Source organism: Pithys albifrons, chromosome 1 (genome assembly GCF_047495875.1).
Source record: "Pithys albifrons albifrons isolate INPA30051 chromosome 1, PitAlb_v1, whole genome shotgun sequence".
Taxonomy (NCBI): domain Eukaryota; kingdom Metazoa; phylum Chordata; class Aves; order Passeriformes; family Thamnophilidae; genus Pithys; species Pithys albifrons.
Window position 1 is genome coordinate 64,967,987 of NC_092458.1, and position 16,146 is coordinate 64,984,132.

The 16,146-nt window shown below is 39.2% G+C and overlaps 1 protein-coding gene across 6 annotated transcripts in view; it reads right to left on the reverse strand.

The window, feature by feature from the left end:
• Positions 1–16,146, reverse strand: part of FRY (FRY microtubule binding protein) — a 251,531-nt gene that overhangs the window by 120,080 nt on the left and 115,305 nt on the right. For all 6 annotated transcript variants that reach the window (XM_071553058.1, XM_071553050.1, XM_071553032.1 and 3 more), the window contains one exon: positions 15,108–15,307. In XM_071553058.1, the coding sequence (XP_071409159.1) occupies positions 15,108–15,227 (120 nt within the window). In that variant the 5' untranslated portion in view covers positions 15,228–15,307. The remainder of the gene's footprint in view (positions 1–15,107; positions 15,308–16,146) is intronic.

The following is a 16,146-nucleotide window of genomic DNA, read 5'->3' on the forward strand; positions in this document are numbered from 1 at the left end:
CACGGTTGGCACTGAAGAGAGTCTGAAAGTGCTCAGACCATCGGTTCAGGATGGAGGTTTTATCTGTTAGAAGCAGTTGACCACCTGCACTGAGTAGGGGGCTTTGAACCTGGTGTATGGGTCCGTACACTGCTTTCAGGGCCTCATAGAATCCTCTTTGGTCACCCAAATCTGCGCATAGTTGTGTCTTTTCTGCTAGGTAGAGCCACCATTTGTTCTGGATGTCTCGAAGTTTCTGTTGGAGCTTACTGCATGCAAGACGAAAGGCGGCTTTTTTTATATGGCAAGATGGCTGAGCAAGGTGTGCTTGGTGAGCAGTTCTCTTCTTCTTCAGCAATTCCTGGATCTCTTGACTGTTCTCATCAAACCAGTCTTTGTTTTTCTTGGAGGAGAACCCTAGGGACTCTTCAGAGCACTGCAGGATGCAACTTTTAATATGTTGCCAAAGCGCTTCAGGAGAGGGATCTATGAGATTATCTTTAAGTCTAGTTTGAAGGTTTCCCTGGAAGCTGTCTCTCACCGTGGCTGTTTGAAGATTGCTGACTTGGAGCCTCCTCCTTGGAATGCCGCCTCTCTTAGGTTTGGGCTTGAAGTGGAGGTTAAGTTTGCAGCACACAAGGCGGTGGTCTGTTTGACATTCTGCACTCGGCATCACTTGAGTATGACGGACATCACTGACATTTCTCTGTTGTACTAAGATATAGTCAATGAGGTGCCAGTGCTTGGATCGAGGATGCATCCAGGTTGTCTTCAGGCTGTCTTTCTGTTGAAAGACAGTGTTGGTGATGGTGAGCTGCCGTTCTGCGCAAAACTCTAGCAGGAGGCGTCCGTTGTCGTTGCAGTTTCCAACGCCATGCTTGCCCAGGACTCCTTTCCAGGCTTCAGAATTCCTACCTACTCTGGCCTTGAAGTCACCAAGGATTATGATCTTGTCATCTGCAGGAACAGTTTGGGTGAGGCGGCGCAGGTCTGTGTAGAATTTGTCTTTTTCCGCTGGGTCAGCTTGGAGAGTTGGGACATATACGCTAAAAAGAACAACATGTTGCTTGTTGTGTAGAGGGAGGCGTAAGGACATAATGTGATCAGAATCACCTGTCGGCAGATTTTCAAGTTTGGAGGCAATGGAGTTTTTAATCATGAAGCCAACTCCTGAAAGGTGTCTTTCGGTTTTGGGTTTGCCTGACCAGTAGAGTGTGTAGCCAGCACCATGTTCTTTAAGGCTGCCTTCCTCATGAAGACGAACTTCACTGAGAGCAGCAATGTCAATGTTGAGCCGTGACAGTTCGTGGGCAATTAGAGCAGAACGACGCTCAGGACATCCACTATCCCCAGTATCAAGCATGGTTCTGATGTTCCAACATGCGAGTTTTAGTTTGAGCACACCTTTGCAGGCAGGTGTATGCCTTTGAAATCTCTTTGTTTTTGTTTAACTGCATGGAAGATGCCGGTTGGACACAGTTATCCAACTGGGTGTGGAGATGAGCTTTGTTTAGGCCACCTTTGCTAGGCCCCTCTCCATGTGGAGCAAGCAGTGCTGTCCCTAGAAAAGGCTGCTTGGTCATTCAGGATGCTGCCGCAAGAGACTGTCATCTCCGGGGTCAAGTCTCTAATGACCCATATCCTGAACCGCCTGCATGCAGGGTTGGGTCTGCGGCTTCCAGCTGCTTCCTATCACCTGCCGTTTTCGACCCTCGCCTGTCGCTACAGGGCTTTGCAATGTGGGTAAACCCTTCGAGCCTGCGCAATGGATTTTTTAGGTGAGGCACAGCGTGCACAGAACTGGCCCCACCCTTTACTCCTAAGCTTCATCTGCCACGGCCTAACGAGCTTGGACAGTGACAGCGAATACCTCAGGATGTACGTTTGGTTAGAGTATCCTTCTCTTAGATGGATGGCCTTACAGGGCTAAACGAGCTCCATCTGCCTGGGTTTGGGGTTGGAGTTGTCCTTCTCCTAGGATGGTTGCCAGACGGCTAGCGAGCCCATCCTGCCCGTGGACACACTTTGTCTGACCCTTCAGCTGAGACCTGTCTGGCATGGGAGACCCTACCGGCGGCACAAACCACCTCCAGCATAGCTCTCAACCTCATGAGGGCACGCAAGCTTCTCCCCCACGACATGGGGGTGTCCCTGGAGAAGGCCACACATTGTACCCTGCAGGGAATGGCAACAATCACAGAAAATTTTGTTTAGGGCTTGGAGGTTTGAGAAAACTCGAAGCAGAAGTTATTACTATTTACTTTATTACTAGCTATGAGTTCTGAATAGGTAATGAACTGAATGAAAATGAAGAACCAGAGACAAAATGTGTTTTTTGTTGTCTAAGCACTCCTAAAATATAAAAGGATGACTGCTTGCCTGACGAGAGTAACAAGTGACCATGTCAGGAAGACACAGCTGAGTAAATTCAAAGACAGATCAATTACATGCAGGTGCTTCAAGTGTTCTTTCAAAACAGCAATTTTTCTTTATGCAATAGATAATTTCTTTTCAACTACCATAAACAACTTGCCTATTCTGTATCACTTGGTTCTAATAGCCTTACAAATCTTACCATTTCATTTTATGCAGTATTTTCAACATTGCTGCTATGGCAGCTACTATATAAAACTTCTCATGGTAGACTTCTTCACTATATGCCAAACGTTCAGGACTTGTAAAGACAAGGTCAAAATATATAATAGACTGAAACTGTCTCTGAGTAATAGATTCCATAGCAGTCTATTTACCTTGGAGATACACTTATTGTAAAGTTTTTTTAAAAATCTTAAAACTGTTTTTGTAGCCTTAAGGTAGTATTTTAATTTATTTTTTTGCCCACCCAATTCAAAAACGGCAAAGAGGCCCTTTTGTATTACGAATTGACTTATTTGAGTCTTTGTAGCTATGCTACCTTCTACAGAAATATCTTCCAAATCTTAGATGAATAGGTAGGCTGAATTTGGAGCCAAAGCCTACAACTACAAAATAAGAAAAGAGAAAATTTTGATTAATATGAAAGAGTTCATAGTTTTCTGGACTACAAAAAAAATCAGAAAAATTCAGAAGAATGGACTCTCAATAATAACATTTCCACTTTTAATCACTAAGTTAAGCATCCTTATTTCTTGTTTGAAGTGCTGCCTACAATTGTATACTCTGTATTTGTTCTAGCTGTAAATTCCCATGATAAAAATACGTTAGAGATAAGTGGTAAAGATCAGCAAAGTCATTGTTGCAATTAATATGTGAAACTATTGTTTTTCAATGAAAACATCTAAAAGTTTTGGATCGCCAATGCTTACAAAACAAAACGCTCAGCTAAAAATTAATTTCCTTCCTTTGTCTCATTACTGTTGGGAAAACATGGATAGCATATAATAAAATAGGTTAAATATGCAATGGCAAATGTGTATTTTATCATATTTGCACACATCAACTAAATAAAATATTTATAATTTATCTAAAAAACAACATATCATTTAAACCATCCATTCACACAGGCACACTAAAACATTTTTCCAAAGATTGTCAGTTACTTTTAATGGTTAATATATTGAAGCTTTTTCAGGGCTGCTACACAAACATAATTGGGTAGATTTACACAGGAATAGCCACCTGTCACAGAACTGAGTGTTCAGGGAAACATAAAAACAAAAGGATGTTGTTGTGCCTATTAAGCCTCATTATGTCACCATGTTATAACGACATATAATGCCCCTTAAAGCTATTTCTAATCTCAGCAACCATTAGGCATGTTATTCCTACTGAACTGTGACAGGCTACTGTATTACTGATGGAGATAAACCCCATCTATTTAGGCTTTTTTTTAAAAGAATGGAGGATGAAATGATATTTTGACACAAATTTTAATTTTTGCACTGCACTAAAAAGCAGCCACACATACTCTACTGAGTAGTCTGCTGGGATGGAAGGCTCACTGAAAAGAAAGAGCAGAAGAATGGACCTTTTCCCATTAAAAAGGGAACAGACATAGACCACATTCAAGTACTACAGCTACAATATATATAAAATGAATGTAAGCACAATCTTAAGAACCAAAAACCTGCAAATGTCCTTCTTTTCTACTTACATCACATTAAGCCCCTTCAACCTGAATGAACATTTTTGCCTTATATCTTTTTCAGCAGGAAAGAAAACTGGTGTTTGTAGGAAAAGGTCTGCTCAAAAAATTATTTTTTTAACCATTGATTATTTAGTACATACAAAAATTGCAAAATATATTGCTGGCAATCTTGCACTCATGTGATGTGCAAACCATGTTCTGTACCACCATGGAGAAGACACCATGATGCCAACTTGCTTCTGGAGGCTCAGCACACAAAACTTCATTCCATAGAGGGGCACCAACCCTTCAGGTGCATCTGCCCTACCAGCCAGTCACCTCTGAGATGGCCAGTTGGTCTGTCTGGTCCTGGCCTCCAGTCCAGGTGTGTGCTTCTGCCTCTTCCCTCCCAGATCTGTGCTGACCCTGCACTAAGCAGGTTCATGAAGCTGAACTTGCAAGTCTTTACATTCGTTTTGCCTTTCAAAAATGGATTTAGACGAGTCTGTGGTCCCATAAAAAAAGCTCAAGTACTGAAAATAGATCTCAGTTTCTCAGGAAATAATTTTCATCTACGTCTTTACTATTTGGGAACTCCCACCACCACCACCCCAGGAAGCCTAGCTAATTTATACCTAAGCAATTAAGAGAGCCAAGCTTTTTCACTGAAAAGGATAATCTGTTTACTCTGACAATCTTCCAAATGTCTCCCACCTGGAACTTGTATGAAATAGGCAATTAGGGTCCTGTTTTCATTAATGGTTCTTTGCAAGTCAGCAGGTCCTCATGCATAAACACATAAACTGTCTGTTCAGTGGATGACAACAGAATCTTTGATTTCTCTTGTTGCTCTGCTCAGCATCCATGAACTGCTAGACACTTCTTTTAAGGAACTGTGTCAGAGACCACGGTACACAGACAGTAAAATAAACAGAAAAGGAGATTTCTCTTATTAACCTTTGAAATTCCAAGCATACAGCCACAGGAAATTCTAAAGGCAGACATAATAAAAAGGTATGATAATATGGCTTCAAGAAAACACCACAACTTTGAATAAGACAAAATTATAGATTCATAAAATGTTAAAAAAAACTGTGATGGACTTCAGTGAACTGTTGAAAATTAAGTAAAAAGCAATGCTAATTGTACAAGGCTCTTCATTTGGAAGAAATAAGCATATTTCAAGTGGCTATGAAAAACACATAAAACTTGTTTTAGCAAGTTCAGGTCAAAAACATACTTGTCATGACAGTTAATGCACAAAATAACGAAAGGTGCATGTTTAGAAGACAGGCTCAGTATTACTCAGTTTATGTTTTCTTTATGTAATTGCTCTGTTTTTTTTGTAATGGCTCTTCTGTTTCAGTCACGTGGAAAAGGATGTGGCCAGTACTGCTGAACTGCTGAATACAAAACTGTAAGAAAACATCAGTTCAGCTTCAAATACAGATTTTCACTCACTGGCTCTGTCTCTTGCCTCTTTGGCATCCTTGTCATTTGGTGTTCTCATTCGGTGACAGTTTATGTCATCGCATCAGGTATTACAGGCTAATTTTTGTCTGTTTACCACATTCTCTGCAAAAGGCATCTTTTACCTATGCTGTCTACCAAGAATATTAAAATATGGACACTCAGAAATTTTGGTCATGAGAACGTTTAATCTGAAGTAACTGATGTATCAGAAAAAACGGCCATACAGGCCAAAAAACCAGCCAATTGGTTTCCAGAAGTAATACTTTACAGAAGTAAATTCAAAGCAGCCTGAAGAGAGAAGGAAGCCCATTGAATCAGAGACTGCTATTACATGCACAGTGCAAAAATTAGCATGGAATTTTAGGTACAGGATTGAGATTTTTAGTAGTCCCAACTAACAATTTACATGGGATATTCAACACTATCAATATTCCCATGACAATTACTAGAGATTCAGTGATTTACATGCCTAAAATAGATATTGGCTAACTTGGTATTTGATTGTAAACTTGAATGTCCACAAAAACCCCTAAAACATTTTTCGTTGCTCATTGTCAAACTAAACTGGCATTAATGAAATGAAGAAGCCTGTTATAGGAATCAGCAGCAATAGTGGAGTTGGAAAACAACATGGCTATTATACTGTGCCTGACAGCAGCAAGACACACATAAAAAAACACTAGTCTTTTTTTTCTGGCTCATATGATGCATTTTCTTCAAGGTGAGCAAGACATATGGGAACTACTTCTCCAAACCTTTTGGAAGTAAATACAGATTTCTTCTCCTGTTCTTTGTTCTGAGAGCCATTACAAAGCATTTCATAAAAATGTTTCTCCCTAACAGGAACAAGAGCATGATCAAAATACAGGCACCTGAATCAAGCTATACTCCATAAAACCACTATCTTGCTCTCAACATGAAGTCTGGAAGAAGGCTTTCTGGAGCCACATTCTAATAATTAATGAAACTTTGTATAATGTCTCAGTCAAGAATGGTGTCATAGGATGCAGTATGAGAGTCCATGATCTTTCATTTCTGAGCCTATTGGACTGGAATAAACATGATATTCTGAAAAAGCATTTGATATAGTGATTTCCATGTAACAATAAGAACAATAGACAGTAGAGATCTAGACTTCCAAGTCCATGTTAAGACCTTTGTATGAAATTGCTATTCAAAGTCCTGTTTTGACTGTTATCAAGGTGGTTCAGGTATGTGACGTTCATAGTTAATATATATATTTAAAAATAAATAGCACAAGGATATGGATATAATAACTACTTCTGCGAAGGGAAGGGTTTTGTGACAGCAGGCTGCTGTGAAATAAAAATACTGAAAGATAATAGATTTAGGACACAAACTCACTGCAGTCAAGAGTGTGTCACTTGAATAGTGCTGTTCCCTTTCTTTTATCTCTGACATAACTTATGAGAGCTGGAAAAAAGAGTGAGGGGATGCTCCTCCCTATCCTTGAGGTACCCTGGTCATTTGGCACAACTTTGTTTTCCATCCGGAGAAGTTAACTGACACCTCAGTCCTTTATCCAAGGAGTTCTACACCAATTGGTTTATGATGAGCAAAGCCATTTCTTCCATGCAAGAGGTTGTAAATGGTAGAAAAACTCAGAAAGCTGTTCTTTCCTGCAGAGAATGGGGAAAGCACAGCTTCTCTCTTGAGCTCAACTGGTGCCCCAAGTTATATGAGAGTGCTGTCCTCAGCTTCAAACTTTCTGCCCATGGTGACAGCAATGCTATGAGGATGTAGAGAATCTCCATGTTCCAACCAGTGATATAGTTTATATGGGTGGATCCAGCTTTGCAAGGCCCATGGCAGTGCAGGGCTGTGGGAGCAGGAGACCAGAACTGCTGTGGCAGGGACTGATGGCCCCAAAACCTGGGAACAGGTCCTGGGCTGTGGGCAGGGGTGGGTGAGACTCAGAGGAGGCCATTCGGGCTTACTAATGGGCACTGACCACTGGTTACCCACTCAGAATAACCTGACCTGATTTAATCAAGGCTATAGCAAGCCCTTATCAGTTGATTTGCAAATTGACCCAAATTTAGAGCTGGAATTGCAGGACTGCTCCAAGGCACAGTGGAGAATTCTGCAAACAGGAATCACACTTCTCTCAAGGCCCAGACAGTAGGGGGTAATAAAAAACAGCAAATGACTCTGGCCATGGTTTGTTATCTGGCAGCCACTGCTGCTTCAATGTCAGGTAGCTACCTATTATCACCAACTATGCATCTGATTGCATAGAACAGGCCAAGAGATGAAGAAAGTGTATTTTCAAAGTGAACTTGAGAAGTCCTGCCAGGAGTTTTCTTTAGACTTCCTTTATTTGCTGCTTTCTTGGCTATGTGTTTATCTCCAAGGCTGTAACTGTACCATAACAGACATGTCCCCAGGTCACTTGATCTGAAGCCTTTTCCTCCTGGTTACTGGTACTTATTTGACAGACTTGCAAGGAGGATGCCAGGTGCCCTTGCAGAGTTAACATCAGCCTTCACTGCTCTTTTGCTACAAGTACTTTGGCCATAAAAGCCACAGCTTCCAGCTGTACTGCATGCCCAGCTAATGAAACAAGACCTTATTAGGTGGATTTCCAAACTGGGAAGGTAGTTCTGTGAAGTGTTTCAGTTTTTCTCATATTTGTCATGCCACTAGATATGCAGGGTCAAGTATGGAATAATTCAAGCTGTCTGATGTGTAAACTGTACCATGCCAGACCCAGGTCTAGAAGGGAGCACCTAAACTTACATGTGAAAACATACAGCAATCCTGATAAAGCAGTACCTCACTGACTTCTAATGTGACTCTGAAAGCATGCAAAGGATGAAGATGTTGTGAAGCTATGAAAATACACCTCATTAATTGACTGCTACTTATCTGGAAAGAATGCTACCAAAGTGTATACTTGATTTTCTTATGTCCTTCATGATGACAGACCAGTGAAAAGATTGGCCTGAAAGGACTGTAGTTTGACTTTCATTTTCTGGATGGTAGAAATAGCCAATATCCTTAAATGACACAAAAATGTGATTATGGGCATGTGGTAGGTTCTCTGCTATATTTGCAAGCATTGGCCAATGTGTGATGCAGTGTGACAGCCCCAGTGACCTTGGAATGAATCTGTCTTCCAGTGTTAAATCCTCTTAGCAATATGTGTCATCAACTATCCTCCAACTATACCCATGCAGTAATGAGGCCAAGGGACAGTGAGCATTCTGGAGAATCTTGCCATTCAAATGAGCTCTGCAGCCTCCAACAGTATTCTGCCCACACACTGAGCTATGGAAACCCTGAGAGCACTGAGAAAGCACCTGCTGACATTGTCTGACTTTGAAATATGTGAGGGTTTTTATGGACCTGTATCTAGCTGCAAATGCCTATGCCAATGTCTTTCCAAAATTGTGTCCTTTTCCTTTTGGCCTTGCTAAAATGGCATGAAGTTTTCCCCTTAATCTCATATGGATGCTGGAATCAGACTACACTGCAATCCTGCCTCCATTCTGCTGCACTCCCTATGATTGCTTCTGACACCCTACATTTGTCTCTTCCGCTAACTCTGTTTTCCAACTTCACCTTTCATACTCTTTCCCTCAATTTCTGCATTTCAATTCTAAGCTATGTCACCCTGAACGGCCCAGAAGATCTAAGGCCACTGCTTAAATCACATAAACCTTTCTAGGTGTTTCTGGGAGATCCTTGTCCTGAGGTTCAAGATAAGCCATCCTTGCCCTGTACTGTTCAGTGCCTGGCTTCTGCTACAGGTCTCAGCCTAAGATACATACTGATATAACTGAAGGAGGATACTGTTTCTGAGGTGATGAGTTGAAGGGGAAGCAAGGGACTGTTACCATTGAACTGGTCTTTGTTATATTTGATTGCTCTCCACCTTTGGTGTGGAGGGTAGATTTTTTCTATGTTTTTCTGTCTTCACATACTTTGAGTCCATGAGTAGAACTTGTATATTTCATGGATGATATCTCCCAGGCTTAGCTGCATTTCTGTCTGCTGGGGAAAAGAACACATTAACCTGAGCCAACCTGGGCTTCATTTTTACTGGTGAACTGGACTACCCTTGGAAACTCAGTGAACTCCTAAGGAAAGTTGATCAGTGGAGGAAAGAGTGATGACTGTTGTTCTGCTTAATGGATTTCTTGAAACAAGGAAGTTGCTGGAAAATCTGAGTAAAAACAAACAGAACACAGTGGACAATCCACAAAGAAATTACACATAGAATCACAGAATCACTGAATGGTTTGGGTTAGAAGGCACCTTAAAAATCATCTAGTTCCAACCCCCCTGCCATGGGCAGAGACACCTTCCACTAGATTGAGAGGCCTTAAATACTTAGAGGACTGAGTGTTCACAACATCTGTTGGCAACAAGAAGTCCTTAGATATGACTAGGAGGTGGATAAAACACTGAGACCAACTATTAATCTCAAAAGTTGACCCAGGATGCTGTCAATGACCTGTAGGAAAGAAACTCTGCTGAGGTGACACTTGCTGGGAGCACTAGGAAATAGACCATCTCTGAGATGAATGGAGACATCTTGGTCCCCTAGTCTGTCCTGACTGACATAGATCTGCCCATTCAACAAGCTACTTAACCCATCCACTGTAACACATCTGTAGGGCTGCATCCAACAAAAGGATCATGTATGTTCAGGTTACACATTGAGTAGTTAAATTAAGATGTTGTGGAGATGCTTTCACTGTGTTATGAACAGGTGAAAGAAGTCCTCAGCATGGTATAAGAAAGTGACACAGAATTTCATTACTGAAATTTCAGTATTGAAATAATACTTAAGAATAATTATTCTTAATGACCTAAATATTATTTGTCACAACTGTACTATAACGGTATTTGTTTTATAATTTAAATGCTAAATAAATAATACAGTGGAAATAAAGAATTATGAAACACTAGATACAGAGTTACAGTGTTATGAACTATGAGCTCCTTAAAGCTGGGATGGACTGCCACATGCTTTACAGCATTTTGACTACCACAAACACTGGTGGAATAAAATAATTAGATTAATGATAGTGGCATAATCCTGAAGTAACACAGAGGTGGACAGGGACAGATGACAACAGAAAGCTGGCATGCTTGTAGCGTTTATAGAGGAAGGTCCTAAGGAGGATAGTTTTTGTATGAGAAAAGAGAATAGCATTTTCAATATATACTTGCAGAAAGTTCTTTTCAATTTGTCTAGGCATACATAAACCGAGTGAAGAGGTTAGAACAGAGCTAGACAGTTTGTCTTTCCTCTTTTCCATGGAAGTACTTGCTCCTTATAATAACTACGCTGAACAAATGGGGGTCCGAAATACCTATGTATGCCAAACTATACATTAGGACTTCAAATGCAAAAAATGTGCAATGATAATGTGCCTCATTATAGGTGATACCTTGTGTGATGCAGCTGGAATTTTAGTCCATGTAAAACAGAAAATTCTGCATTACAGCTGCAGGATAAAACTGCTTGGTATTATCATAGACTACATAAATCTTACTAGTTATCACAGCCCAGTCCTCAGAAAACAAAAAACCTACTCCTTTTCTTCCAAGTCTGTCCTTAGCATATTTCTTCTCTTGCCCAGAGAAATCAAAGCCTGGACTGAAGGTAATCAGACATCAGTGCCATTACATGTGTTGGTCAGTCTCTGCAATTTGTGTATTCTTTCCCTTTCAGAGTTGTCCTAACCACCTGCTTGGCTGTTACCAACAGCCCTGTTTTGAAATAGATCTATATTTTAATATCTTCAAGCTTCTATGAAATGGAAGTAATAAATACACTAGTATCAACACATCACCACTTTCAGGTTTTTTCCCAATGGTGAGATTAAATCTACCTAAAAAAAGGGGAAGTTATAGACAGAATACATGAACATGCTTATAGTCCTAATCCTATAATTCTGCTCTTGAGTTCAATACTCAGAGAGATCCTGAATTGAGATGAGCTCAGTAAAAGAAGATGCTTGCAGGAGAAAAGCATAATGAAAGTTTACCAACAGCTAAATTAACCATTAACCACTGTCAATGCCTGTAGCTCACTATGTTTTATCAATGTCTACAGCTGTGTGTAAGTACTGCTGAAAGCTGTATTTAAAGATCAGCCTGCTCAGTATGCACAGGATGAATTATTACCCAAAGTGAAAATCAACAGTCCTAAAAAAGGAAACTGTTTTCTGGCTTTTCTCCTCACAGAGTTATGAAACATATTCTCTCACTGAACTGACAAGAATATTTCCTCAGCTTCCCCTTTCTAGCTTCATTTTAAGGTTACCACTACTTGAAAAAAATCAGCAGTAATAAAATACCGAATTGTGTTTGTAAGTGAAGCAATGCACAGAATGTTTAAAATATAAACTGATAAAAATTAGATATGAATTAAATAAGTTGTGAAAAAAGGTCTGCAGAAAAAATCTTAATATTTTTAAAGAAGAACAATTATCTGCAGAAAATAAGTAGAAAATTATTAAAAGTTATCAGGAAGAAATTATTTACATTTCATTTGTGTGATTTACTTTTATAACTGGACAATCCATTTTAATTAAGTCTGCTGTCACATGCTTTTAATTTAGATTAATATAATTTGACAATCTGGGTACAGTAGTTAATCATAAAAAGTAGCCCCGTGAACTTAATGTAATTATTGTTTGTTTTATATCAAAGATCCTAAAAGGGGAAAAAATTAATCTGAGATTCAAAAAAAATATTTTCCAGACACAGTAAAGAAAAAAATCAAATCTGGAAACAAAAGTTTTCCATTTTAACTTGTTAAAGACTTAGCATCACATAGTCGACATTAGATTCATGCCTAGAAAAATATATTAACTGGGGAGTGTGTTTTTTATGATGATCACTGCCTGATCCAGTAACCAAAATGTCAAGTGATACTTGCTTGACAGCTAAGGCAGCAGGAGGAGTAGGTGACACTGTCCTCTGCTTTCTCTGCCACTGGTATCTTGCTATTCCAACTGAGATTTCATGGAGCTGCAGGAGGGGGTAGGTGCTGTGCCCTTCACTGATGCCCAGGTAAACAGCAAAAATTTCCAGTGCCCTGCTAGCACCTGCAACTCATGGTGGGACACAAACATGGTTTTCCAACTTAGTTGTCAGAACACAGTAATTTATAGTCAGGCTCTGTGTACATCACAAAAGAAAGGGATGGATATATCACAAAGGCATACAGAAACCAAAGAAACTGAGAGAAAAAAATCATAAAAACAACAGTAATGATAATCAGAAAGGATAAGCAGGCAAAATCTGTGTACGAAAAGAAGTATGTAGGTCAAAAATATATCAATAAGTCTTTAATTTAATCATAGTAACTTCAGAGCTTAAATTTGAGCTAGACTTTGTGATAAAAGAAATAAAAAGACAACAATATTATAAGCAGATCATTTTAGGTTCTCCAAAAGATATCTTAAGTATTCATCACTCATTATAAAATTAAACTGTCATATCTTGTAATGACTTAGGAGAATTCAAACTAGATATATCTCAGTGCTGAGCACTTTGCAACTTTGACTTTCTTTGAAGTACATTGGAGTTTAATTAGAACAGAATCTTCAAAGAGCTCAATATTTGACTACCTATAGTGAAAAAGGCCAAAAGGTAGCTCTTGGCACCATCAATTTATAAACTTTGTCTCCCAAATTCCTGGAATTTCCTGCTCACAGTTCTAATCAGTAGAGCAGAAATGTGGGAACGAAGCTGTTAAACATCCAACAGCTACCTCACAAAAAAGGTGGACTTAAGTTCTTAGCCAGTATTCCAGACTAATTTTTGCCATTTTCCCTTGTCACTTCTTACATTACAACCTAATTATTTCAAGATCATTTTGACTGAAACCTGATTACTCATTTGTCACAGTCACCTTCAAAGAGCATCACGCCATGACTTGTAAGTCTGATTAGTATTAATGAGATGTGAGTATGCAATTGAATTATTGTTAGTCTCATGGTCAGACCCTTGTAAAAGTAAGTTCTAAAAATGATGACCAGAAGAAGGTGACATTCCAGTCTCACTATATTTTTACATTCTACATTGAATTTCACAAATAAAATTTCACTGAACAACCTCTAGAATAAGATCACATTCAGATATTCATAGTTTCTCAAAGTGACAAAAATAACATATTACCACAGAGCAACTCAAAATCATCTTAACACAAGGTGAAATGGGAATAAATCAGGGTCACTGGTTCATACCTATGCCTGAAATCTTACATGAAAATGTAGAGGTTAGTGTTGCAGACTAACAGAGATGCTGCAATGAAATTATATTTTCCTGATCTTGTCAAGTAATTCTACACACATTTTGTTTTAAAATTTTGACATGTTCACTCTGTGTCACATGAAAACTGGACGGTAATAAACAGCTCCTGATATTTTATTTTTTTATAGGACCTACAATATGATTGTCAGTTTATTCTACCTTTTGTGATTCGGAGGGGACTCATCAAAGAAGAAAAAACTGGATTTTTTGCCAAAATATTCTTCACTGATAGCTTTTTTTGGTGTTATTTTCTATTATGTAAGATAGCTCTGTCATCTTGTATCTACCTAATGTTTCAGAAGAAAGCCTGGAAAAGCTTTGCAAGGATCAAATGCTTCTGAATCTAAATCAAAGCTTAACAGATGCCATCAGAACCAACAAAATCTTAATTTTGCTCTTCAAAATATCCAGACCAGAAAATGGGGAACTGCATTAAGTATTCCCCACTGAACTTTGTGACAAAAACATTTTAAGATTTTATAAAACTTCTCTTAGAGCACGGAAATAGAGGTTTCTGGTCACTTTAAGGTTTTTTTGTTGGTTTTTTTTTTTTACCTTGTCACAACTAAAACACAAGTTATATAAGTATTCTTCCTTAATCAAAGTAACAAGAATGTATATAAAATGTAGTCTCAAGTTAGAAGAGAAGACTCCCAGAAGTTCAGTTACATAAGACAAATTGCAACAGACATACTTGTGCATTAAATTTGCCTAAAATGCAAATAACAATGGCTCTCTCACTGTGCAAGACCTTATAATGTATCTCGCTTTTCAAATGCTGCAACCCTTTTCGTATCTGGAAGCAGGCGCTACAGCACTTAGTTAGATTATAAAATGTACTACTATCAGAACTGAAATAGGAGCTAGAAGTTCTATTCATTTTCATGCTTTAGCTGAAAACTCTTGACATTCAGAAAGACTGCTTATATCATATTTCAGCCTTTCCTAATCTATTTTAACTCACATGACCCCTCTCCCAGCTTTGAAATCTATGCTGGCTGACACCTCTTTCTGTCTCTCAATCCCATGAACAAGTGCCCATATTGCAAACAGAAATTAAATATTAATTCCTTTTCACATCACCCCTATGGCATATCTTGCATACCTCTGCCCTCTCCCACAATGTTCTAATTGCCATAGTAGCATGTCTTGCAATCTAGGGAACACTATCAAACTGCAATGCGAATTAGAGGCAGAAAAATATGCCTTGTTGCACAGCAAGCAAGCTTGTTTTCAGAAATAAATTCAAAGCACAGTACATATATATACTCAAGAGTTTGTTTTCACTCACTAGAGGTTCTGCCATGATGATGCGAATCTTGCGTTCAGCCAGGGTAGTAAAGTTAACAAACAAGCTCTTCAGGACGTATTCGCCTGGTTTGCTGTCTGGGTCAACATTGATAGGCAACATGGCTGGAGGTCCTTTTTCTCTCTGTGTACCAGAAACAGGTGGGACAGGTGGCTTGATATATCCGTTACCAACTGGAGAAGCTGAAATGTGGAAAAGACACATTCACTTTTGGGTAATTCAACATGTTTTCACTTTTCCAGAACACCTCAATAACCCATTAAATTGTCAAAGCAAAACTGGAGACTTGTTAATCAAAGAAATACACAACACATACATACAACTTCTATGGTACCACAGGTAAAAATACACATAATCTAACTGCAAGAGGAAATAAAAGATGCAATCTTATGTATTAAGATTGAGTGGTGTTTACTGTGCAGTGTATACATGGCAAAACTTGCTGATACCTTACTGTTTGAATAACATCCTAATTTCATATCCTTTCCTTGCAGGCTAGAGCTGTAGTTCAGTTGATAAGTAACAAGAATTTATTCTTTATTGCTATTCAAGCCAGCCTAGCCTTGCAAAAGTCAGGAGTCCGGTCTTTTGACTATGGTGAGTTGTAAATGGCCTTATTCTCCTGTCATTTATACTGAGGTCAGTCAAGAATGACTCCTTAAAAAACAATACACATGTCATCAGTATAAATCTTAAATGAAGAGTCAGACACAGAATGTTTTCCGTGGCCAAAAAATATTCATTATGTGCTAGTTTTCCTGAAAGTCCAGAACTCTTCTGTTCCATCTGGGACTTTTGAGATCACACCTGGTGTATTGCATCCACTTTTGTGTTCTCCCACACAAGAATGACGTTCTTGCTATCTTGAAGCAAGGCCAAGGGAGGACCATGAAGATGGCCAGGGGCTTATGTGTTTGCTAGATTAGTACAGGCTGAAAGTGCTGGACTGGTTCAGCCTTCAGAAGGCTAAGGGGTGATCTTATTGCAGCCTTCGGCTACCTAATGGAGCGTAGCAAATATG